The 26861-nt window shown below is 45.7% G+C and overlaps 1 protein-coding gene and 1 non-coding gene across 2 annotated transcripts in view; one reads left to right on the top strand and one right to left on the bottom strand.

Annotated features, from left to right (window-relative positions):
• KBTBD12 (kelch repeat and BTB domain containing 12) overlaps positions 1-26861 on the top strand; it is a 51414-nt gene that overhangs the window by 24317 nt on the left and 236 nt on the right. The window contains exon 5 of the mRNA XM_061195625.1: positions 12498-12695. Coding sequence (XP_061051608.1) covers positions 12498-12695 — 198 coding nt within the window. The remainder of the gene's footprint in view (positions 1-12497; positions 12696-26861) is intronic.
• On the bottom strand, positions 1596-1702 carry LOC133095848 (U6 spliceosomal RNA). The gene has a single exon (XR_009701705.1). It is a non-coding gene; the product is annotated as a U6 spliceosomal RNA (small nuclear RNA).

Genomic DNA, 26861 nt, shown 5'->3' with positions numbered 1-26861 from the left:
TATCATTTTACTTAAGGGGTAAAACATACCTTTCAGTGAGCAGAAAATCCACCTTGGCAGTCTGTGTTCTGAGTAGTGCAGCAACTGTTCTCCTGGCATTGGAAATTAAGAAAGTCTATACAGTTACATTTTCCAAGTAATTGAGCCAACACCTTTAGGTGTCAAATTTTGGTAACATTTTTAACTAGAAAAAAATATTTTAAGTTACCACACTCTTCTCTGCCTCATGAGAAATGGCTTTGGAGGAAAGTAATAATTGTTGAAGAACTACTAAATGGTAGGTGCTGTCCATGTATGGTCTCAGTTCTCACAATAGCCTACAAAGGAAAGCCTTTGTTTATTTTTATCACACAAATAGTGTGATTAAGTCCAAGATGCAAACCCAAATCTGTCCCGTTTCAAAGTTAAAATAATTTTTAAAAAGAACTCAGTCATTACGAACATCAACAATCATGCTCCTCTGAACGGGAGTGCCATAGCCTGGCTGTTGATTATGTAGGACTGCTTGTCCCTTGAGCTGGAAGGCCACCGACTGCTGCGTTTTGGTGGCTCTTCCTTTCCTCAGTTATGGTCTCTTCACTTCTCACTGCTGTCACCGTACTGTCCATGCAAGATGGTGCAAACTGTACCTACAGATCGCACGTGCAGACAGTTGTGTAGCCATACAGACTGTACCTACAATTAGGCCAGAAGGCCACGGGTCTTTAACAGTGACTCCAGTTTTCACAGAATAAAATTCAAGATCTCTGTCACAGCACTGCTATTGGCTTTGTTCAGGCTTTGCACCCATGTTCTGACCAGTGGCGTGCAGTGGCGTCTGTTAAATGAGGGGTGACTGTAACAGGAGCACCTGAGCCCCAGGGGCCTGAAAGCCCTCGAATCTAACTACTATGGAGGTAGATATAGTCACGAGGGGTAATCTAGCTCAGATGATAAATGGCCCTTGCCTTTACCTTATTATATTTTGATAAATCTTCTGGGGACTTCCCTGGTGGCGCACTGGTTAAGAATCCGCCTGCCAATGCAGGGGACACGGGTTCGAGCCCTGGTCCAGGAAGATCCCACGGGCCGCGGAGCAACTAAGCCCGTGTGCCACAACTACTGAGCCTGCGCGCCACAACTACTGAGCCCACGTGCCACAACTACTGAAGCCCGCGCGCCTAGAGCCCATGCTCCACAACAAACAGAAGCCACCGCAATGAGAAGCTCGCACACCACAACAAAGAGTTGCCCCTGCTCACCGCAACTAGAGAAAGCCCGCACAGCAACGAAGACCCAATGCAGCCAAAAAACAAAAAAAAACTTCTGAGTTAATCCCATCTATACAAAGATTTCCAGGTGTCTTCTTTGCTTGAAATAAAGTAAAGGTCCTCCTGCAGACAAATCCTATCCCTGCAACTTATTATTACCCCATGATTTTAAGCAAGTTGGGTCACATCTCTGAGTCTGTTTTCTTTTTTTTTTTTCAAAGGTGTTTGGCTGATTAGACCACCATTTCTTTTCTTCTTTTTTTTTTTTTTTAACATCTTTATTGGAGTATAATTGCTTTACAGTGGTGTGTTAGTTTCTGCTTTATAACAAAGTGAATCAGCTATAAAAATATGGAACGCCTCACGAATTTGCGTGTCATCCTTGCGTAGGGGCCATGCTAATCTTCTCTGTATCGTTCCAATTTTAGTATATGTGCTGCCGAAGCGAGCGCTGAGTCTGTTTTCCTCATTCATAAAATGAGGATGCTAATAACACAGTTGTGACACTTGAGAGAAATGGATACTGTGCCAGGCACTTAAGTGCTCAATAAATGATAGTGATAGTGATTATTATTACTGAAATAAGTGGCAAGGGGTCCTTTTACACTCTAGTGCCCTAATAATGCTCAAAATCTTCCTTTAGTAGCCTGCGGTATTCCAGCTCCACCCTCAACAGGTCTCTGTGCTGGCCGTGCGGCCGACCGAGGGGCCGTCCTTGTGCTGGGGTCACCCTGTCTTCACGCATTTGGAGTCTAAGGACCGTCTCTTTCTACTCTCTTCGCTTCCTCTCCTTGCAAACACACACAATGGCCCAGTGCACATTCACACAGCCTGCACTTCTGCGTGGGGAGGGACTCTTAAAATATTGTCTAGGATGTGTTCTTCCGTGGGAACTAAAGGTGAACCCGTCAGACTGCTGGACACTCTGGCTAATGCTGACCCTAATTTAATTTGAGTTGTAAAGATTTAAGAATGTTGGCCTCCGTTAAAATCTGTGCTAAATTTTCACCGTGGAAATGCTTGTTTTTGAAAACCATGTCATCACAGATACCATGAGTAATTTGAATTTAGATGAAAGTGATTTCTAGAATTACGGCAAACTAGCAAGGGGTGTATTAGTCAGCTATTGGATGGTTCTTCCTGGAAAACTATGTATTCCCTTCTTAGAAATGCAGAAAAAGATATGCCTAGATCGTTTGCTTGAAGTGGTGCTATTGCTCATGCAGTTACGTGAGCGCTCTACGCTGCGACTGGCTCTTCTGGTGGGTAACTTCCTGGAAAGCTTAAAATAATTTAAATAGTCTATATGAGCCTTATGAATAAATGAGGCCCTCACTAAAAACCCAGGTATTTAAAATGGGCTGATTTCCATTTTGACTTTTTTCTGAGAGCTTTCTCGGGTAGCCCTTTCTCAGGAAGAGCAGGAAAGAGTGGGGCTGTGTCTTGATGACAGAACCCTTTGAAATCCTCTGGGAGGAGACGGAGGAGAAGGGTGCCGCTCAAGGTCATGCATTTTAAGATGCTTTGTGTTTTAAGAAAGATCTTTTGTCATTTGTACCATGAGAGCTCATTATGAGACAAAGTACTTTAATCCAAAATATATCTTAATCTTCTAAAAAAAGTTCTTTAAAAAGACAGTCCAAAAAATTTTAGGTTAATATATCCTATTGCTATGAGAAAACGTTAACTCCTTGTTTTAAAGGCTTTCAATCCTACTTTTATGAAGAATCAAGTAGGAAACGAATTAGATGCAGACTACTAGTAAAGTTTTGAGAAACACAGAACCTTCTGGGCTCCACCTCATTAAACCGAATTGTGAGCTCTTGTTGATGCTCTGTTATAAAAACACCGATTTGAATATGGTACCAGAGGTTCTCTCTTTGAAAAATGTTTTTGTGAGATAAACCTTAGCTCTCATAGTATTAGTTACACTTTTGAATATATTATGCTTGCTTCTGAAATGATAATGTACATTCATAAATATACTTTGGGTTTCCATCAAGTGTGGTGTGTTTTTTTTAACTTTTTCTTTTTTTTAATTTTATTTAATTTTATTTTTTTTGAAATAAATTTATTTATTTTTGGCTGCATTGGGTCTTTGTTTCTGTGCGAGAGCTTTCTCTAGTTGCGGTGAGCAGGGGCTACTCTTCGTTGTGGTGCGCAGGCTTCTCATTGTGGTGGCTTCTCTTGTTGCAGAGCACGGGCTCTAGGCACACGGGCTTCAGTAGTTGTGGCGCACAGGCTCAGTAGTTGTGGCTCGAGGGCTCTAGAGTGCAGGCTCGGTAGTAGTGGCACACGGGCTTAGTTGCTCCTCGGCATGTGGGATCTTCCCGGACCAGGGATCGAACCCGTGTCCCCTGCACTGGCAGGCGGATTCTTAACCACTGCGCCACCAGGGAAGCCCCCCATCAAGTGTTTTTAAAAAGTCAAATTGTATTCAGAAGTTGCTTTAGTTTGACAGGTCAGGCGAAGTCAAATATAGAAAGTGAGCACCAGAATCTATTTGTGGAAACGTTTAGACCTTTCTCAGGCTGGCCCCAGCCGGCCTCTGCAGCCACATCCCTCCCAGCCCCAGCCTTGGGCTCTGAGGGTCATTCCTGAACAAGCCTCCCTTCTGCACTTTGTTTACGCTCTTCTCTCTGCTTTTAAGCCTCTGCCCCTGGACAACGCATCCTTCAGGGTCTGGCAGAAACGCCATCTCCTCGAGGTGGTTTGTGTGAATTAGTGGCACTGTTCTTGGCAGGGCTGCTCTGCCTCTGCCCGTGGCCCTCCCCATGCTCCTGGGACCATCGAGGGGCAGACACCCTGCCTCACTCTTGTCTGTGTCTCTTCTGACAGCCGCCGGGCCTGCTCCACATGATGGATGCTTACAAACGTCAGCTGACTGAATTGACCTTTCTATCCTGCTCTTCCATCAGGGCAAAAGCCTCAAAAATCATCAGAGTTACAGGCCTTGTAGAGAATTTTTTAAAGCAGGGACTTTTCACTTCCCTGTCCGAGGAGCCAGCTAATAGCAAGTCTCCCCATGCAGCTACGGGTGTTGTTTTCTCCAGCGGACAGCGCTCTGCCCCCGCGCACAGCGCTCTGCCCCCGCGCACCACGAGGGGGGTTACACAGAGGGTTCCAGTTACTGCAGTAAATGCGTGTCAGAGATCAGTCGAGAGGTGAATTACGCTGTGAGATACAAGGACCAAGTTTCATTATGGTTAAGGTTTTGCCTTTTTCTTTCTTTTGATAAAATTCTGGAGACTTCCCTGGTGGCGCAGTGGTGAAGATTCCGCGTTCCCAATGCAGGGGGCCCAGGTTGGATCCCTGGTCAGGGAACTAGATCCCACATGCTGCACCTAAGAGTTCGCATGCCACAACTAAGGAGCCCGCCAGCCACAACTAAGACCCTGTGCAACCAAATAAATAAATAAATATTAAAAAATAAATAAAATTCCAGTTTTTTAATAAATATAATTTTTCCTCAGATTACCCAGGCTGTTCATTAAAATGGCAGATTCCTGGCCCTCACCCTTGGCCAATTCTGGGCTAGTGGGTCTGAAGTGGGACCCGGGGATCTGAGCTGTGGGAAGCGTCAGGCGATTCTGGTGGGAATGCCTACAGGACTGCACATTGAGAAACACAGATACTGTGAGGAAAGGAAGAGGTGACATCATGTTAATGGAGGTTTTATACGCTCAAAATATTGACTACGCTTATGGTACATAATCGGGCCCTGAGCTGGCTTTTAGGAGAGACCCAGAGATGAATGAGGCAAGGTGTCTTCCCCTGGACAGCACGTGTGTTCCAGGAAGCTAGGTCAGGCCATTGGTCAGAGCATCCTGTACTCACAGGTCATCAGAGCAGGCTGTTGGGTACGTTCTGAACTCATTCCAAGAGCGTTCTGGGCTTAGAGACACACTTCTTAAGCTCAGGTTGAACAAGGAAAGAAATGTACTTTTTCAATGGCCGAAGAAGTTCTCCAGGGAATGCCAGTGTCTGCTTTATTCTGAGAAAAGACTTGGATTTGAACTACACTGAATGACTCACCATGTTTTTGCTGTCAGTGTCCATGAAACGTATTTGCAGTTAATCCTATGAAGGATTTTCACCTTGATTATCTGGCACCCTCAGTGGGGAACCCAGAAATAAGTACTCTCAGAGGCCAAAGTTTGCCTATGGCTCTGAAATCGCAACTTAGCTTTAGACATTTTCATCATTGACATCCTACAAATTCACAGAGAGTGGGCAGTTCCACATTTCATTGTGACAATTAGTGAGAAATTGCACTCTATTCGATCAATGTATAATTGCAATGCTGTATTATAATGGTTTCATATTTGTCTTTGATTTCTCAGTAGACTGTGTCTTATGGAAAAAAAAAAACACCTTAAACTTGTTATTCTCTAACACGTAGTACAGATATGAAGTGGATAGCCAAAGTATGCTTACAGATTGCTTAAAACTAACTAGAAGTTTAAAGTGTTTCTGATGCTGAAATGAGAGAATGTTCGGAAGCTTCTACAGTGTGAAAACCCCTGATGGACAGAGATGACAATGTTACTGAGGACAGATGAGAAATGTCTTAGGGGGATGTTGTCCGGGCCTCTGACTTGTTGTTTATGTTTGCAGAAAAGCATAAGGGAACACAGCCAAAGCCTTGTGCTACTACACGTTCTATGCTTTGCTTTTATGAAAAGAGGTAAATTGCTAAAAGCCACAACGACAGCAAGAATTTTGTTCAACAAAGCAAATCTTAGGTATGTCTTCATGTAGCCTAGTGTACAGAACCATCTATGTCCATAGCATATTGTGAAAACAGATCGTATTGTTACTTCTGAATCCTTAAGAAAATGTTAACTCTGGAATCGTCAATTCACTACGGCGGGGAATAACGTAATATATGTTTTAAAACAGCATGAAGACTTGAAATGGAAAAATTTTGATGCTTTGAAGAAGAAGATATCAATTATTTTAAAATCCTGTCATTTTGAGTAAAATATATTATCTTCAACTAGTTTATCCTAATTTATACATGTGATCATTTTTTTTAATCACTCCCTTCCTTTTCCTGTTCTTGGGTAGATATAGAAATGAGCACAAATTATCACTTTCTGTAAATCATTTTATTTACACACAAGATAAATACACCAAAGACTTATTAAGATCTTTTTTTTTTTGGCCATGCCATGCAGCTTGTGGGATCTTAGTTCCCCAACCAGGGATCAAACCTGGGCCCTGGCAGTGAAAGCACCAGAGTCCTAACCACTGCACCGCCAGCAAAGTCCCAAGACCTTTTTTCTATAGCAGTTATTCAGCACATACTGTCAAGCCTCCTTTAGAAGAAACTCACGGAAAAGAAGGATGCATACTTTGCCTTCATACTTTACATCTTGTGTGTCTACATTTGCAAGGTGTGGAATATATTTGATTAATGGTTCTTTGCAGGGTCACTTGAGAGAAGTATTAGTATAAACTTGGTCTGTGTCCTGTTAGGTTATGTCCAGCCCAAGTTAAGGGAGGTTAGTGATTGTTCAGGCAGGCAGACCTGGGGGAAAAATGAGCCCAACAACAGACACCAACAATTTCTCTCCATATCTGGGCTGAGAGTCCTATATCCTTAAGAAGATAATGTTTATAATCTGACAGGAAGTGAGTTTTCAGCTGTTTGGACTCAGCGCTTGACACATTCTGGAAAGCTAGTCATCGCTTTTTGTCTGGACAAAAGAGCGTAAGAAGAAAAGAAAGTACCCGGGATGCAGGTGAGGAGCTGGTCCATTCACGCACTCAGTTATGTTTTCTTGACCGTCTGCCCCGGGTGCAGAGCGCGGGGCGCACAGATGTGGATGAGACACTCTTCTGCCCCCCAGTGACTCACAGCCTCATCAACAGGGAAACGCACGTGAAGACAAGCAAGAGCAGGACTACTTACAGGAGCCTTGATCTCTGCTCAGAGGGCGGCAGAGGCTCCAGGAGGGAACGGCCGCTGGCAGAGACACGAAGCCTTTCCTAGGGGCGGCTGCTGAGCTGAGCCTTGAAAGAGGAGGCTGTCACGTTGGGGAGGAGAGGCCAGTCCAGGCAAAGACCAGCCTAAGCGAAGGCCTGGAGATGAATAACCTCACTGCTTGGGGAACTGCAGGCAGCTGGGAGAGCCTGGAGCACAGGGTGCTGGGGGCGATGGGAGGGGAAGGAAGGTGAGGACTGGGCAGTGCGGTGGCCGGTCGTCAAAGCTCTGTACACCTACGGGGGAGGGACAGGCCTGAGATGTCTGAGGGGTCCTGTGGGCAGAACTGGGCGACGAGCAGGCGTGGGGACAGTGTGACACTAGTCTGAGCTTGTGGCATCTGCACTCGGGCTCCCATCCACGGCCCCAGGCTCTCCCTCCCCGCTGTGGGCTCAGCTCTTGGACCTGCAGGACAGGCTGGGGAAGTGGGATTGGGAAGAAACAAGGAAAAGATGGGCCCACAATTGGAAAGAACTGACGGGCGAGGCGCGTTGAAATCCGAGGCCCAGGGCTGGGCCGGACGGAAGCCCAGGGGTCATCCGGAATCAGCCACAGATGGGACAGCGATTCTGTAATTGCAGCTTATTTGGCACCCAGGGCTCAGTGCCAGAACTTTCTGGTCAACTGTCTACATTTCCTCTTGGAAATGATAAGACATTTCAAGCACTTGAGTTTCCCTCCAAAATCAAGCAAATCCAGGCTCTAACCAGTGGAACTTGGTCTGCCCTTTCGGCTCTTTTATTTGATTTTCCTGGTCGTCTGTTTTGAGGAGCAAACAGAAGGGAGATGGACGTTTTCTTAGCAAGAAAAGGCTGGCGAAGGACAGGGAGGGGTTAGTGGGTGAAAAGGGTGCGCACACACGAGAGAGCGCCACCACCCGTGTCCTGTGAGCCCGACACACCTAGACAGGCCTATGGCGCGACCCGGAAGTTTGTAAAAGGCAGATGAGCCTACTTTCCACCCTGTTCTGAAGGGCTTTTTTTCTGAAAATACCCAAGAGAGCCCTGTGTTAACTAAGAAGGGACAAGAAGCTAGGTCGTGTCTTCTAGGGCTTTAGGCTCCAAATCTGGAGCTCCGAAATGAGTGAAGAAGAAAACCAGAGAGCAGACAACGAGGGTGCGAAGGACACTGTCGTGAGCATTATATTAGCGTGAAGAGACCGTCTTCCACACGTGAGCCAGAGCGGCCCCTTCACCCAGACACGGGGGCAGCCTCACTCCTGGAAGCCCACAGGCTGCAAAATCCTTGTCTGTCTCCTATGCTGCCACCTGACAGCTCCTACCCCTCTCGAGTGTTTGACCAGTGCATTACTCTGATCCATCGTGTCAGCGAAACTTTCTCCCCACCTGAAGGCTCAGCTTATTTCTCAGCCCTTCAGCCTCTGATCGGCTCTATCCAACCTCAAAGGAAACATTTAAGAGAGCTTCACCCCTACAGCCGTCAATCACAGATGTAGTGGACAATTAAATTGAGAGCGAGCAAACCTAAGACCAGCGGCTTCAGTGAGCCCTGCTTTACTTACACAATGTCCTGGAACACGAAGGAGGAAGAATGACCATCACGTGGAGTGCATGGGAAGAACTAAAAGGAAATTCCTATCATAGTACTTGGGAATAGTTTACAGCACATGTCCATCCTCCTCACCCTTCTCCGCCTTTACATAGTTACCTATAAGTTAACCTTTGCAACAACTTATGAAATTGGAATTATTATCCGAAACTTACAGATGAGAAAATTGAGACTTAGAGAAATTATACTGACCAAAGTTGTCCAGCTATAAGTGGTGACACAGGCATATGAACCATGGTCTGTTTCCAAAAGCCCACATGCTTTTTCCCTGGCCCATGGGAGCCTGCAACAGTGAATATATTATTAAAGCTTGCTGAAGGCAGGCCTACAGGGAGAAGGATGTCAGGAACCAGCCCCGCTGTGTTCAAGGCCCCATGGACAGCAAGTCCTAGAGGATGTCAGGGAAGGACCACGCCCCCGCCCTCGGCCAGCGCCCGGCCAGGCTTGGTGTGGGGAGACGGTTCCTCCCACGCCCTGCAGAGGGAAAGACTCTATGACCACCAAACACAAGGAGAGCAGGTCTTCATCTTGGTAGAAATGAAAGAGGAGAGAGAGGCATCTTCTTCTATGACCCACACCCCCCGACCCCACCAAAAAAAACTAAAGTATATATTTTGCACTGGAGGTCCACTGGGGTATGACGTGCAAAGATAACTTCTATTTGCCTGTTTTTGAATAAAGGAAAGTCAGGCTCAGAGGTTCTGATGGCATATAAATTAAAGATATGAGGTATCTCATTGAATTCTAAAGATGTGCTGATCCTACCCCAGGATCAAAAGAGTTCTCTTGTAGTGCTGGTGCTGACTTATTAATAAAGACCGTGCTTTTATTTGATTATTTATCTAATCAGCATTCACTTTCAGTTTAAGCTCATTAAGTCGCTGGTAACAGAGTGGTGCTGAGAGTGTACTTGGTGGTAGAATTACATCCAGGTGAGACAGAGAGTGTGTTCAGGGGCGGACGGTCAGAAACAAAGGCAGAGCCTGCAAGCCCGTGTCACCCGAGTGGAGCCTGTGAACTGCCTGACAACCAAACAAAAAGGGCACCTACGTAAAAGTTTAGTTTTGTAGCGTAAGGGCTGAACGTTATAATTAAATACACTTAGTAAAAGGGAACCGAAAATGACAAGCACTCTAATTATTTCAACAACCGAGAGAATAATACCCATTCTTTATATGCTTTACGTTGGGGAAGCTTTCTTAACGGGCTTTCATGTGAACTTCTGATTACGCCCAGGTTGCTGGCTGCTGGGTGTGCCCAGACTGGCTCTGAGCGACTTGCATTTCATGTTTGCCCCCACTGACTGGTCTTCTAAAGTGCTCGTAATATAAACCAGCCTAATAGTATCTCTTACGGAGCAGGTAGCTAAATCATCTTGTTCTTACCTGATGGGTGGTTGCCATGGTCAACTGCTACAGATAAATCCTCTTCTTTAAGCCCATCCTGGCCCACAGATAGGAAATTGCACTTTTTGTTGGACTAAGAAGCCTCCAGCCGCCCCAGTGCCACACTGGAAGAGGGCCTGCGAACAACAGAGTGTGCAGTTAACTGAGGCGGCGTGTCCCCTCCTTGGAAACGCTGCTGCTCAGACTTGGCACGGTAACGGGCTAAATTATTTATCCAGGCGGAAAAGAGGGAAAGCAGCTAAGAGCTTCCTGAGTTTATAGCCTTGATCCCTGGGTTCGTACTGAGACAGGAAACAGGTCAGGCTCCATAGGCAAAGAGAACAAAAAGGTTCCCTCTGAAGTCCTCTTATGTCTGCGTGAGTCCCAACCAGGGTGAAAATAAGCTGTTCCCATCAATCTTCTCAGATTCACTGAGTACCGTGTGTCAGGCACTGTGAGATATAAGACAGATGAAAAGTGGTCTTTGCCCTCAGTGAGCCTGTAACACATCCACTAGGCCAGAGGAAGCCGAGGAGAAGTTAACTTTCTGGTTCATTCATTCCAGACCCGCACATGTCAGGCACTGTGCTAGGTCCTGGGGTGCAGCAGTGAAGGAAGATAGGAAGCCATATGATGATGGACGGAAGGACCATCCGACCAGCATGATGATGGGAAAGGAATTAAATAACACAAAAGAGGAAATGCCACGAGGTGTCATGTGATTAATCTCTAAGTGACACATTGGGTAAAGGCCATGTGATGAGAGCAGTCTCGGTTCTGGTCTTGGTGTTGCTATAAACAACAGAGCCAAGCCCTCACCCACACCCCACTGCACTGACCCTTCCAGGAGCCTCCACGGGTAGCCTGAGGCCAGCACTCTCCCAACTTTGATTGGTCGTGTAGACCAAGTCACCAGATTGGGTCTGCATGGAATGAGGTCACCGATGAGAGGACTGTCTCTCCTTCCAGGGGATTCACCTCCATCCCAGGAGCCACGCTTCAGATCAGGAAATATAGCCCTGACATTTAAGACCTTTCATTGTGGTACAAAAAAGGTCACCTACAAACTTGTGCTTCTTATTACAGTGGATTGGAAATTCTTATGCCATTACTTCCCCATGGAGCATTGTACTTAAAGTCACAATTATGTAAATGATATTTCTGCTACTTGTGACAGTCTCTGGACTTCTGAGTGAAATTTGTATCTCTTTTAAGGTACTTGTCATGATGTCGCTATCTGTTTATTTGTGTATATGGCCCTTTGCACACCATTAATTTCTTTTTTTTTTAAAGATTTTTTTTGATGTGGACCATTTTTAACGTCTTTATTGAATTTGTTACAATATTGATTCTGTTTTATGCCTTGATTTTTTGGCCGCGAGGCATGTGGGATCCTAGCTCCCCGACCAAGGATCGAACCCTCACCCCCGGCACTGGAAGGCGAAGTCCCAATCACTGGACCGCCAGGGAAGTCCCCACCCCATTAACTTCTTAACGGCAAGAAACATACCTCACTCATCTTTCTCAGCTCCTCATCACGAGCATGCCGCCTCGCGTGTAACAGGTAATCAGGGAATAGCTATTGAATGAACTGTGTCACTCAAAAATGGAAGACGCATCACGCATTTGTGTTTGGGGCTTCCCTCTGACCCCCAAACCTGAAATTTACCAAAGATTGGCCCTGCTCTAATGGGGAAAAATTCCTGCCACTTAAGAAAAGAGGGAGAAGGACTTCCCTGGTGGTCCAGTGGTTAGGACTCTGCGCTTCCACTGCAGGGAGCCCGGGTTCGAGCCCTGGTTGGGGAACTATGATCCCGCATGCCGTGCGGAGTGGCCAAAAATAAAAAATAAAATAAAATAAACAAGAAGAGAAGGAGAGACAGGCTGGCAATGATGGGGATGGAAAGGATGTTTGCCTCTCTAGCCAGGTCTGTGGAATCATAACGAACAGGAAGGCAGATGTCAGAACTGGGTCACCCTCACATTCAAACCGGAAATTCTTCCTCTAAAGGGAGGGTCATTGTGTGAGCCAGTGCTGGATGTCGTAGGTTATAAAGCCTGTGGTGGAATCAGCCTCATGGGTGAGCACAAACAGATAGAACACTATGGATAAAACGAGATCAGCCTTGGCCATGGAGTGCACAGTAGACATTACCATTGCTTACAAATGATCTCAGAAGCAGCACCGGGCAAGAGGAGCACACCAAGGTCCATGAGCCTGAGACACAGACCCTGCAGAAAGGGGGCACTGCCCACGGGGACGTCTCAGCTCTGGTCACCTCCTTTCTGTGTCACCCTCTGCAGGTGGAATCGGCTGCACAGGTCGAGACAAGGGTCAGGTTCGGAAGTGCCTTGACGTGGTGGAGATCTACAACCCGGACGGGGACTTCTGGAGGGAGGGCCCACCCATGCCCAGCCCCCTGCTCTCACTTCGCACCAATTCTACCAATGCAGGAGCCGTGGATGGGAAGCTGTACGTCTGCGGGGGCTTCCACGGGGCAGGTACTGGTCGAGTTTTAAATGTTTTGTAACCTCCTTTGATGTCGATTTTGACCTCCCTTAACTGACCCAACGAACAATCCTAAGAGCAGGGTGGGCACTGGCAGAAGCAGTGACCTTGGGCGACTCACCAACCGCTGACCTTGGGTTTTCACGTCTACAAAGTGGGGCTACTCCCTCCACGGGCTGTCATAAGAATTAAGTGAGATCTGGTCTGGCACACAGCAGACACACAATAAATATGAGTTGAACACGACAAGAGGAGAAATGGGGGAGGGAAGGCTAATGCCAGATTGTAGGACTAAAGGAGAGATTTAAAAATATGAAGAGGGACTTCCCTGGTGGGGCAGTGATAAGACTCTGTGCTCCCAATGCAGGGGGCCCGGGTTCAATCCCTGGTCGGGGAACTAGATTCCACATGCTTGCTGCAACTGAGAGTTTGCATGCCGCAAGTAAGGAGCCCACATGCTGCAACTAAGGAGCCCGCCTGCCGCATCTAACACCTGGGGTAACCAAAATAAATAAATAAATTTTTTTTTTAAATAAATAAAAATATAAAGAACACATGGAAATAGGGGAATGACCAGAAACGCGGGGGGTTAGCTCTGCATTTATTGATCTTTACTGAAATCCTGCCCTCGGAAAACTCTCTTACTCCCCACTACTGACACGAGAAATAAATTGCTTGAAAGCCTTTCTAAGATAATACCTAATCTACGTGTTTATTACCAAACTCAGCTTCCACATATCTAATTGCTACCATCATTGCAATCTACAGTACGGATTTATAGTTTTTTAAAGTAACAGGGAGATTTTTATTCTTATTTTATTTTTTTTAATATTTGTTTATTTATTTGTTTATTTTGGTTGGCTGTGCCGGGTCTTAGTTGTGGCACATGGGATCTTGTAGTCGAGGCATGCGGGCTGTTGGTGGTGGCATGCAGAATCTAGTTCCCCAACCAGGGATTGAACTGGGCTCCCTGCCCTGGGAGTACGGAGTCTTACCCACTGGACCACCAGGGAAGTCCAGGGAGATTTTTAAATATGCACAAATTTAATAAGTAACTGTCTCCAAAGTTTGATTAGTTGCATCAGTAAGTAAGGCAGAACGCAGTTACAGTAAAAATGACTAACAGTTTAATTCTAACCTTTCTAATAGAAGTACTAGGCCAGGACATAGCCAGGAAAAACATGCCCCAGGAGTACTTACAATTTTGGAAGCATGCCCAATTAAAATAGAGCTGTCCCTGCAGCAAAACCAAGCCTGCTATACACCTCCCTTCATTTTTAAAGCACGTAATTATATGTAAGTTAAAGAATAAAGTTTTCATTAGAAATTAAAAGAGACTTAGGAGGTATTTGAGCCAAATACAATGAGTGGACCTTATTTGGCTCTTGATTCAAACAAATCTTCTGGAGAAAGATATTTTTCAGGTAATCTGGGAAATCTGAGTGTGGACTGGAGTATTAGATGATATTAAGGATGGTTAATTTTGTCAGGTCACAATAATAATGGCATTGTAGTTTTATATGAAAGAGGAAGAAAAAGGAAAAACGTTATGAACGATGAGAGACTGTGTAGAAGTTTTCATGGATGAAAATGATATGCTGTCTGGAACTTGTGTTAATCTACTCCAGCAAATATTTTTTAAAAAGTGAATGGGGATGGGGGGGCAAGAATAGATTTTACAACGTTGGAAAAATGTTGATCATTGTGAAAGCTGGATAATGGCTACAGGGGCTTTCTTTACTAGATTTTTTTTTTTTTCTTTCCGCGTCACTCGGCTTGTGGGATCTTAGTTCCCTGACCAGGGATCGAACCCCAGGCCCTTGGCAGTGAAAGCGTGGAGCGCTAACCATTGGACTGACAGGGAATTCCCTATTTACTGGTTTTTGTATTCTTGAAAGTCCCCATGATAAGAAGCTTCAATTTTTCTTTCTCTATTTGTTCTTCAGAGAACTTTCCAAAACGTTTTTTTTAACGGTTCTAATATCTTTTATATTACACATCACATGCTTGTGTAAAGGTAGTAACCTGTCACAGTAGCAGGAAACCTGGCAGGGCAAGGAGATCTTGTAAAGACCCTTGTTGGAGCCCCGTGAGTGAGGAGGCCTTGGAGGAGACAGGAGAGCGCCCAGGTGCTGAGCCACTCGCCCCCCCACCCCCACCCCACCCCGACCCCCACCAGGGCCCTGCTCTCCATCCCCTGGCTGCGGGCTTTCTCTTGACCAGAAGAGAAGAGCAGAGAATACAGAGGGCGGCCTCAGGACCTCCAGAGCAGTGGGGGGTAATTACTGTCTAAGGATCTAGAAGATACTCTCTTTTGTCTTGTTTCCTTGTCTTATCTTCCTTTGTATAATACTGAGTTAGAGAATTGATATCCCCAGTTTTTCAAGAATGTCTGAACTCACGCTCTGAGCCAATGTCTTTTCTTGGAACTGTAATGGACTAATAATGCTTCCAGCCAGAGGGAAAGGGATTTACTATGCGAGCTCTCAAAGTCCCTTTTAATTATTTGGTTTTAAGATGGAAGATTGTCCGGGATTAGCTGAGTGAGTTGTCAATGGGGTTTTATGGAGAACAGAACAATTGCATAATAGCGTGCCCATTACGAACTAGAGAGCTCAGCGTCAGACCTAAAAACAGGCACTGAATTTTCTCTCCTTGTGTGACACAAACCTACTCATCCCATTTATTTACTCAAAAAACCACAGTCAAGAAAGTACTCTTTTAATCTGTTTAGTTAATTCCATAAAAATGTATTGAAACAAACTGTTTAGAGGCACTTGGGCTACAATTTTGAGACACTCAACAGTTGATGGGAAAGATAGACACCAAAACACGTAATAAACATAGTAATTGGATATTGGTTAAAATAGTAGGTTGAACACCTCCGTTTTCTCCCACGTCCCAAGAAAATGACAGTAAATGGAATGAACACAGTCAGACAAAGAGAAGAGGAGAGAGGGCAACAGCAACACAGTTTCGGAAGCAGGAAAGCAGATGGATGAGTAACTGCCCAGACATGAGACAGTTCAGTGCTAACCTGGCAACAGGAAAGGAAGCACGAACCACAGAACCCCAGGGAGTCTTGGGGGTGGACGACAAGTCTGGAAGAGGGAATGAGGGTGACGCTGAAAACACGAGGACAGCGGCAAGACAGGAAGACCCCCATCTCCTGCCCTTCCCTCGACCCTGAGATAAAGCCCCTCCTGCACCCCAACAAAGACCGAAGCTAAGGATGGGGGTGGGGCAGGCAATCAGTACTAAAAACAGGGAGCTGAAGAGAACAGCTACATACTGAACCTTGAGATCATCAGCTTTCTTCCTTTTCTGGCTCCCAGACGTGGGCAGCCATAACCTCCAGGCAGGAGACTGGAAGATTCTTCTTTGGGGATCTGACCAGCCCCAAAATAAGGCAAAGCCAAATCACCCCATAGAGAACCTCACAGAAAAGGCTTCCGTGGTATCCCTCTCTTAAAGATGAGCAAACAGCTGGGGCTCATCAGACCTTTGAGGAAAGCATGTACAGAAAAGACAGAAATCAAAACATAAAAGAAGAAAAGCACCTGGAGGAAACAGGCTGTGCCAGGAGGAGAAGCGTCCTCGGAGAGACGAAAGAAAACGTGTGTCAGCGCAACAGGAAAAGGATACTTAAAAGAGTTCTTGGAGGTTAAAAATATGATAGCAGAAATTATATATACAATAGAAAACTTGGAGTGTAGAGTGGAAGAAACTTCTCAGGAAGCAGAGCAAAAAGCAATTAGATAGAAAATGAGAGAAAGAGAAAGTAAGTCCATGAGGTCCAATGGTTGAATAGGAGTTTCAGTAAAAAATAAAGAATAGAGAAAATGGAGGGACAAAACATCCATGAAATAAATTAGGAAAATTTCCCAGAACTAAAGTTACCAGTTGAAAGGAAACACCTCATCCCCAGCAGAGTGGAAGAAAACGGACACGAAGTAAAGCACATCCCTGCAATGTCACAGAACGCTGGGGACAAATGAGGATCCTGAAAGCTGCCGGAGAGAAAGGACTCATCTCGTAGGAAGTGTCAGGAATCAGAATAGCACCACACTTAGGAAACATGACACTGGAAGCTAGAAGAAAATTAAGCTAAGGCCTTCAAAAACCCTAGAGGAAAGCTACCTTCTACCTACACTTCTGTACCTGCTGAACCTCTAAGTGTGGGAGCAGGTTTTCAGACATGCAATGTTCCCAAAATTTATCTCCTGTGCTCCCTTCTGTTAGGTTTTGCTTCACCAAAAACGAACACCTAAGCCAAGTACTAGTGGACAGGGGGCCAGGAGACAGGATTAAACACAGTGGAGGGAAGGATGTTGAGGGGAGATCCAGGGATGACAGCTTGTACAGTGGCCTGAACAGCCAGTTCAGAAGGCAGCTGGTCAAAGGCTCTGGGGGCAGGGGGGGGACTTCCAGAAGAGAAAACTGATCAAATCTTAATGTTCTGCAAGATTTAGACACTTGGAGAAGAGCAATGAAAACTAACAAACATGAAACAATTGACTAGAGAGGAAACAAGCAGTTGTGCAGGAAAGGAGTGTGCCACCCGGTCACGTGTGAATAGCCTTGATAACAATCATGTCTAATCATGTCAGTGGTAAACACGGAGCCTCAACCGTTCGGGGCAGTGGGGCAGACACGGTGGGGATGTGGAAGAAAGCTGAAACCACATTTTCTACAGTGGAAGTCAGGAGTGCATGGCTTCATCTGAGAAATCAAGAAGTTGCAATGGGGACTTCCCTCATGGTCCAGTGGACGCGGGTTTGATCCCTGGTTGGGGAACTAAGATCCTATGGGCCACGGGGCAACTAAGCCCGCGTGCCACAACTACTGAGCTCAAGCACCTCAACTACAGAGAAGCCCGTGTGCCGCAAACTAAAGATTCCGCGTGCCTCAGTGAAGATCCCGTGTGCCGCAACTAAGACCCGACACAGTCAAAAAAATAATAATAATAAAAATAAAGAAAATAAAATTTTTTTTTTAAAAAAAGAAGTTGCAATAGTATAAAATGTGTTATTTATAGATGACAGTGTTCAGTGCCAGAAGAATCAGCCAGGTTGAAAGGCAGAAAATGAGGAGGTGGGTAGGAGACAACCATTTTTAAGGCCTGAACCTTGTTAAGCTGTTTGGCTCTTTAAATCGTGCGCGTGTATAACTGATAAAACAAAAGCAAATGTGAGATACATAAATAGAGTACATGTAAGAGAGGAACAACGAGGGGAGTATTAAGGAAAATATTAGCAGGTGAGCCTGCTGGGAGGTAATCCTCTGTGGGTCTCATGCGTCTCTGAGCATCTGGGAGCAGAGACACTGCCTGCCTTTGTTCCAGACGACCCTTTCAAGCGTGTTTGTACAGCAGACAACCTTAGAAGAGAGAGACAGTGTCTCCCTCCACCGCAAGGGCCATTATAAAAGCTTCCGGTTCCTAAGCTTAGGGCTCCCCTCCTACAAGGCAGCCCACTGATTGTACAGGTGTCGCCTGACACTCTCCATGCTGCCCTGTGGGATTTGCAGCTCAAATAACTGTACTTTTAAAATGCAGACACACTGGCTGCTGCTGTTGCTACGAGTGACCCTGTCCTTCCTCTATGACAGGACTTTCGTGTTGTAAAGTCTAAGACTCTTCACAGTTCTTCACAGAACTGTTGAGTTCTTTGACTCAGCAGAGGAAAGACAGAATCAAAAACTCTGTTCTCGACCCCCAGCACAGAGTGAGGAAGCCAACATTATGTTTCCAAAAGATCAGAGCTCATAACACCAACTCTTCACACACTTACAGAATACAGAAGAGGAGGGAACATTTCCCAACTCTTTCTATGAGGCCGGAATTTCCCTGATACCAAAACTGGACAAAGACATGCCAGAAAACTAGGGGCCAATATCCCTTATGAATACGGTTGCAAAAATGCTCAGTAAAATACTAGCAAGCTGAATGTAGCAACATACAAAAAGAATTATGCATTCTAACCAAGCAGGCTTTATGCCAGGAATGAAAAGTTGGTTCACCGTACAAAAATTAATCAGTGTAATACACCGTATTAGGCAGACCTGCTCTAAAAAAAGAAAGTTACAGAAAATTCTTCAAATGAAAGGCAAATGGTATCACTGAGAAACTTGGAAGCTCAGGAATCCAAGAAGACAAAGAGAAATAGTGAATACCCGGGTAAATATAATGGACGTTTTTCTCCTCTTCAATTCTTTAGCACATGAATGGCAGTCGACAGCAAAAATTTTTAACACTGTCTGATAGTGTTCTCAGTGTGGGTTAGTGTTACACAGAGAGGGCTGTCTCCCTTGTGGTGACATTAAACGTAATGGGGTAGGTAGGTTAAGGGACTAGATGGGAGTGACGGGGGTTCCTGCACCCACTTGAAGTGATGAAGTATCAGTGAAATAGTCTGTTAAAAGTTACTGTACTCCTGGGCTTCCCTGGTGGAGCAGTCATTAAGAATCCGCCTGCCAATGCAGGGGACACGGGTTTGAGCCCTGGTCCAGGAAGATCCCACATGCCGCGGAGCAACTAAGCCCGTGTGCCACAACTACCGAGCCTGCGCTCTAGAGCCCGCAAGCCACAGCTACTGAGCCCACGTGTCACAACTACTGAAGCCCGCGTGCCTAGAGCCCGTGCTCCGCAACAAGAGAAGCCACCGCAATGAGAAGCCCACGCACCGCAACAAAGAGTAGCCCCCGCTCGCCGCAACTAGAGAAAGCCCATGCACAGCAACGGAGACCCAGTGCAGCCAAAAATAAATAAATAAATATATTTTTTTAAAAAAGTTACTGTAATCCTTAGAACAACTACCAAAAAACAAACTATACAAAGAAGTACGCTTCAAAATTCAAGATAAATTAAAATGGGATATTTAAAATATTCACGTAATCCAAAAAGAAGAAGGAAAGGGGAAACAGAGGAGCAAAACATAAAAGAAATAATAAAATAGTGGACCTGAATCCCAGTGTGTTGATATTTACATGAAATACAGTGGTCTTTTTGTAATATATAAATTTATTTATTTATTTATTTATTTATTTTTGGCTGCGTTGGGTCTTCGTTGCTGCGTGCGGGTTTTCTCTAGTTGTGGTGAGTGAGGGCTACTCTTTGTTGCGGTGCATGGTCTTCTCATTGTGGTGACTTCTCTTGTTGCGCAGCGCAGGCTCTAGGTGCGCGGGCTTCAGTAGTTGTGGCTCGCAGGCTTCAGTAGTTGTGGCTCGTGGGCTCTAGAGTGCAGGCTCAGTAGTTGTGGTGCACGGGCTTAGTTGCTCCATGGCATGTGGGATCTGCCCGGACCAGGGCTCGAACCCGTGTCCCCTGCATTGGCAGGCGGATTCTTAACCACTGCGCCACCAGGAAGTCCCACTACAGTGGTCTTTATCAAATCATTTCACCTCACAGACCTTCCACTTACTTAATCTCATTTTTTTAAGTATTTTTCTTAACAAAAAGAAAATAAAAAACTAATTTTCTTGAAAGCACCATTTCCTATTTGAACTCCTGTGTATCTTGAAGGGTAAAACACATTCTATGTTTCTTATAAATAAGCCCAGGGAATTCCCTGGTGGTCTAGTAGCTAAGACCCCACGTTCCCAGTGCAGGGGGCAGGGGTTCGATCCCTGTTCAGGGAACTAAGATCCCGCACAATGCACGGCACGGCCAAAGGAAAAAAAAAAGGCCCAGAATACTCAGAAGTTTGTTTATAGTCATTACTTGGGATGCCAATTACCCCTTGATCAAAAGTGGTTTTGTACATCCATTCCTTCAATCGGTGGAAAATATAAAATCTCTGATTAACTAATTGAATTTCCAGACAGCGGAAGACTGTTTCTGTGCCACATGATTTTACAGTACGCTGATGTACCGCAGCGGGCTGCAAAGGACTCCCCCCATCCCAACCTCGTTCGCAGAGGCAACTGCACGTCCTCAGACGGTCGTGTGGCTTTGGTTCTGGTTTTGCCCAAACCGGGTCCCTCCTCTAAGAGGTGCTCACTGTGGTCGCACCTTGGTGACACTCATCACCCTCTCCTTCCTGCTTGAGTCGGGGGCAGCTATATCACCCTTTTTGCTGACCGTTGGCTCCACCTCACTAGAGAGGGTAGGTAACACCCCCGCCTGAGGACAAGCCCACCAGCTGGACAGGCCAGGTCAGCCTGCGCTCAGTAACCCATTTTATGATTTATGATTGACTCATATACCTATTCATTCAAAATGCAATGGAACTTGAGATGGCTTATAGAGAGGCACACAACACAATAAGACAGAAATTAAAATAAATCAGGGGGCTTCCCTGGTGGCGCAGTGGTTAGGAATCCGCCTGCCAATTCAAGGGACACAGGTTCGAGCCCTGGTCCCGGAAGATCCCACATGCCGTGGAGCAACTAAGCCCGTGCGCCACAACTACTGAGCCTGTGCTCTAGAGCCCACGAGCCACAACTACTGAGCCCACGTGCCACAACTACTGAAGCCTGCGAGCCTAGAGCCCGTGCTCCACAACGAGAAGCCATGACAATGAGAAGCCTGCACACCGCAACGAAGAGTAGCCCCCACTCGCCGCAACTAGAGAAAGCCAGTGTGCAGCAACGAAGACCCAACGCAGCCAAAAAAAAAAAATCAGGAAATGGGATGAAGGGAAAATAAAGACATATACACACCACTATATATAAAATAGATAAACAACAAGGACCTACTGTACAGCACAGGGAACTCTACTCAGTACCCTATAATGACCTATACGGGAAAAGAATCTAAAAAAGAGTGGATATATGTGTGTGCATAACTGATTCAGTTTGCTGTGCACCTGAAACTAACACAACATTGTAAATCAACTATACTCCAATATAAAATAAAAATTTTTTTTAAAGAGAAAAAAAAAAGCAAGCCAGATGGGGGTACAGTCGCCCGCGCTCTCATGCACTGGCTGTGTGAGGACCACCAGTTCATCTCTGGTCCCTCTAGAGGCCAGAGTTGAAAGGACCACACGCCCAGTTACGGATTTGCAGTGTCCTCAGAGGGGAACAAACCACTGCTAGAGGGGCACAGCTTTTAAACGTGCAGAACTTCTCCCCGTAGCCTCATATAGGGCACGGGGGAATGACCTCAGTAATATTTCTGTAATAAATAAAATGCAAGTCAGCATTTCACCAAAGAGCACGTCAGAAAAAAAAAACCTCTATAAGGGACTACAAAATATCCCACGCTTTCAGTTTTCTGACAGTCTCACTGAATTGAACGATGAGATCTAGACTAAGGTGGTGCTTCTCAAGTCTGTCCACTGGAATATCTCCAACAGCAGGGAGCAGCCCTAAGGCACGCGGGGCTACAGCTGAGGCGTCTGCCACACCCACGGCACGCCTTCGGCATGCTCATCTTCAAACGCCCACGCGAATTCTTTATTTGCTTCATATAAAATAACGTTTTCAACTGCTGACCCCTGGAGGCGGCCGGCCTCAGGGAGTTTCCTGACTCCTCGAGTGAGTAACATGCTGCTGCATTTAGTGTCTGTTTTTGGAGAATTAACTGAACTGAAACGAGCTGACACTGAGTTCCGCCACCGGTTTTTTTTTTTTTTAAATTTTATTTATTTATTTATTTATGGCTGTGTTGGGTCTTCATTTCTGTGCGAGGGCTTTCTCTAGTTGCGGCAAGTGGGGGCCACTCTTCATCGCGGTGCGTGGGCCTCTCACTATCGCGGCCTCTCTTGTTGCAGAGCACAGGCTCCAGACGCGCAGGCTCAGTAATTGTGGCTCACGGGCCTAGTCGCTCCGCGGCATGTGGGATCTTCCCAGACCAGGGCTCGAACCCGTGTCCCCTGCATTGGCAGGCAGATTCTCAACCACTGCGCCACCAGGGAAGCCCACCGGTTTCTTCTTCCTTGTGAGAGGATAGCGTTTCAGGAGCCCAGGCTCACACACACGGGTAGGTACACAGCTCGCTCTCTGAGCTCCGTTAGGGTGGGAGCTTAGGAGACCACCAGGACAGCCCACCACGGTGTGTGCCCTGTCAGGCTGTCCTGGAGGGAGCCCGGACCCCCAGGGTGCCTTCTTCCTGAGTCCCCAGCCACACCCAAGTCTGGGACGACTCAGTACACTCTCCCCATCCCAGTCAAGAAAGCTCACTCATTACCTTCTTTACTTCTTTGGCACTAATGCGGTAATTTTCATTCCATGTAAACTAGAGATTTCTAGGAAAGATGGTAATACGCATACATCGTTTAAAAAAATACGTCTCCCCAATAAACACTGAAATGAGAGAAAGGAAGCAAAATTAATGAAGAAAACTCTGTCTACTCTAAAATTTTACAAGCCCCAGCCTGCATTAATTTGAATAAAGACATTGCAAGCCTTCATCCAGCTAAACCAAAACAAAACGAAACAGAAACCCAGGTGTGTGAGTGGTAAAACACATGTTCCAAGACACCGGCAGTAAAGGAGCCAGAGAAGGCTCCTCCACCTCAACAGGAGGACGGGCAGGAAGAGGAAACGGTCGTCCTGGACATCTGCCCCTCGATGGGCGGCCCCAGGGTCAGACCCGTCAGCCTCTCACCGCCAGGGCTCTGGGGGGAATGGTGGTTTCCAGCACTGACGCCTGCCAGCAGCCACAGCGAGAAGGCCAGTGGCGGCCCCCAGCCTGACTGGGCCACCCACACCCCTCTCAGCTGCCCTCAAGCTGCCGAGCTACCTTCCGTCCAGTAAATCCCTACTTTGCTAAAGCCGGACAAAATTCGTGTCTGCTGGTGCCGCCAGGAACTCTAACGGACTCAACAAGCATGATTCCTTTTGCACTTAACAACACAACTCAGAGACATATAAAACAGAAACTACACAAACCACAAGATAAATGGACAAATCCTCAAGAACCTCATGGACTTTGAGACACCTGTCTCAGCAAGTCATAGACCCAAAAGATTTTTTTTAAAAAAACTAAAGGAAAAAAAGATTTTGAGCTTCGTGTCTATGTTAAGTTTTTAATTTAAGCTAATTACAATTAAATAAAAGTTAAAAATCAGCTCCTCAGTCTCACACTTCAAATGTGTCTAGTGGTTTCTGTATTGGACACTGCAGATTACAGAACATTTCCTTTATCACAGAGTTGTATTGGACGGAGCTGATATCAAGAAGATGTGGTGTAAATATATTTATATTCCATGGAATATTATTCAGCATAAAAAAGAAGGAAATCCTGCCACTTGCCACGCAAGGATGAACCTGGAGGACATCATGCTAAGTGAGATAATCCAGACACAGAAAAACAAGTACCATATGCTCTCACTTGCATGTGGAATCCAAAATAATCAAACTCACAGAAGCAGAGAGTAGAAATGGTGATTGCCAGGGACTTGGGGGAGGGGGAAATGGGGAGATATTGGTCAAAAGCTACAGACCTCCCGTTATAAGGTGAAGACGTTCTGGGGATCTAATATATGGCTGGTGACTCTAGCTAATACTGGGAATTCCCTGGCAGTCCAGTGGTTAAGACTCGGTGCTTTCACTGCCGTGGCCCAGGTTCAGTCTCTAGTCAGGGAACTAAGATCCTGCAAGCCGCCCAACGCGGCCAAAAAAAACACTGTATTGTATACCTGAAATGTGCTAAGTGTTCTCAACACATACACACACACACACACACACACACGTAACCATGCGGGGTGATGGGTGTGTGAATTAGCTTGATTGTGGTGTTGGTTTCACAGCGTGTGCACATCTCAATCATCACATCGTGTACCTTAAATGTATACAATTTTTATTTGTCAATTGTGCCCCAATAGAGCTGGAAAAAGTAAATACTCACTTCCATACCTAATTTTGTAACATTTTCCTTAAAGAGGGCCTCCCAAGTCACATAAGCTTTGGGTCCCACAGAGCCTGTCTCCTCCTGCCTCATCAACAAGCTTCAGGAAACACAGTCCCACTACGTCCTTCTTCATTCGAAAGGGCTCAGTGGTCTTGAGCACAGGCTTTGAGGATCACAGATCTGGGTGGGAATTCCGGCTCTGCCACTTCTAACCATGTGCCTGTAGGCAGGTCCTCTGAGTCTTAACCCTTAGTCTGAAAACAGGGGTAAACTGGGGCTTGCCCCACAGGGTGACGTGACGTAACATCTCAGTGCAGCCAGCCCACAGTGAGCACAGCACACGCAGCCCACTGTAAGCACACAGTGAGTGTCAGCTACGACTATTTTTTGGTGTTTTTGGAGTGAAGATTCATTCAGGAAATGCACGTGAAAAAGGGCATTTTCAGACAAACAAAAGCTGAAGGAGTTTGTCGTAAGAAGACATCCCCTACAGTATGTACTTCAGGCATAAGGAAAATTGTCCCTGATGAAAAGTCTAAGATGCAGGAAAGAATGAAGAGCAATGCAAGTGGGTCATTCTGTGAGCATTTACTGTACAGAACAATAATAATAATGTCTTTCAGAGTCTACAGATAGAATGAAAATGCACATCAACAAAGGCTAATAAATTGGGAGGGAAGTAAATATAATTAAACTATTCTAAGGTGTTCCAAGAGGACGGTCAAGGTATTGATTAATCAGATCTTGGTAAGTTGGGTGTGCAAGTTTTAATCTAGGGTAACCCCCACCAAAAGAATAGAAATGGGGGGAATTCCCAGGAGATCCAGTGGTTAGGACACAGTGCCTTCACTGCCGGGGCCCAGGTTCGATCCCTGGTTGGGGAACTAAGATCCTGCAAGCCACACAGCGTGGCCAAAGAAAACGAATACAAATGGGGTTTATAATTTCTGAATCAGTGGAGGAGAAGAAATGGAATGATAAAAAACACTCAGTCTAAAAGACAGCATTAAAGGAGAAAAGAAAGAACGAGTGAGACAAGGACGGTTCACAAATGGGATGTTAGATTTAAACCAAAATATATCAGTTATTGCATTAAATGTAAATAGACTAAATGTTCCAGTTAAGAGACAAAGATTATCAGAATGTTCTTTAAAATTGTACCTTTTGCTAGTTATGATATTAGTCAAAAGAATTCTAATGGAACTTATTCTAGAGTAAGAGGGTCAATTAAATGATAAATTTATAAATGATAAAATTTGCATTTACTTAATAACAGACTCAAAATGTGTACACTAAAAATTGACAGTTAACTAAAAGGAGAAATAGACAAATCGATAATCTTAGTGGGATAGCTTCACACAGCTCTCTGAGTAACAGACAGAACAAGCCCACAAAAAGCAGTAAATATGTAGAAGATTTGAATAACATGACCTAATGGACATACATGAACAACTATAAAACTCACATCCTTTACAAGCGCACATAGACCATTTTCAAGTATTGACTGTTATATGCCAGGACTGGGCACTTTTCCATACATTATCTCCTCTTATCATCATAAAGTTGTGAAACAGTCGTCTGGGCTGGAAATCTCCCATCTGCCCTCCCAACCCACTCACCCCTTCTCTATCTTACTCTGTGTCCTGCAAAGCCGACCTGTGTGGGCTGCATTCACAGGCTCCTTTCCCCTCTGGCCTCTGGTTGGGTTTAGCCAGAATTGTTGGGAGAAAGAAGGGTAGAATAAGGGTATTTGTTCTCCCCACCCCTCTGCAGGGTTGCCGGGAGGGTCCCTGGGGATGGCTAAGCTCCAGGCAGCTGCCCTCTCCAAGTTCCTGTTCCCACCCCTCCCCCTGCGGCCTTCCAGGTGGCAATGGCCTAGCTGCTCTTAGTCCTGGGGGCTGTGCCATCCCTCGTGGGTCTTCCTAAATGCTACCCACACCTTTCCAAACTCTCTTAAATTGCCCAGTTAGACTGTGCCATCTGTCTCCTGCAAGGACCCTGGCTGTGCCCCAGCACCCTGTCTGCAGTTAAGGAAACGTAAGCGCAGGGAGGCCAGTGACTCACACGAGGTCGTGAGACCTCCTCTCACAGGTGCAGAATTAAGGACAGGCTCCCCCCTTGCTGGCATCTTTAATAAATCGTTAGCACGACCCTGGTACACCCCTTCCACTTTAGACAACAGTATGCCCTGTCAGTGTGTCTGAATAACTCCTGAATGTGAGCGGTCACGTGGCCTTTCTTGGTTTCTTAAACATCAGGAACACTATGTCTTCCACAGTACAGTATTCGGCTGTTCGTTAATTAATTTCTGCTGCATAATACCTTTTAGAGGAAGTTGTTTAATAGCAATGATGACCTCTGA

This window comes from Eubalaena glacialis, chromosome 7 (genome assembly GCF_028564815.1).
Source record: "Eubalaena glacialis isolate mEubGla1 chromosome 7, mEubGla1.1.hap2.+ XY, whole genome shotgun sequence".
Taxonomy (NCBI): Eukaryota; Metazoa; Chordata; class Mammalia; order Artiodactyla; family Balaenidae; genus Eubalaena; species Eubalaena glacialis.
The sequence above is the reverse complement of the archived record's forward strand: the minus strand, read 5'-3'. Positions and strand labels throughout refer to the sequence as shown.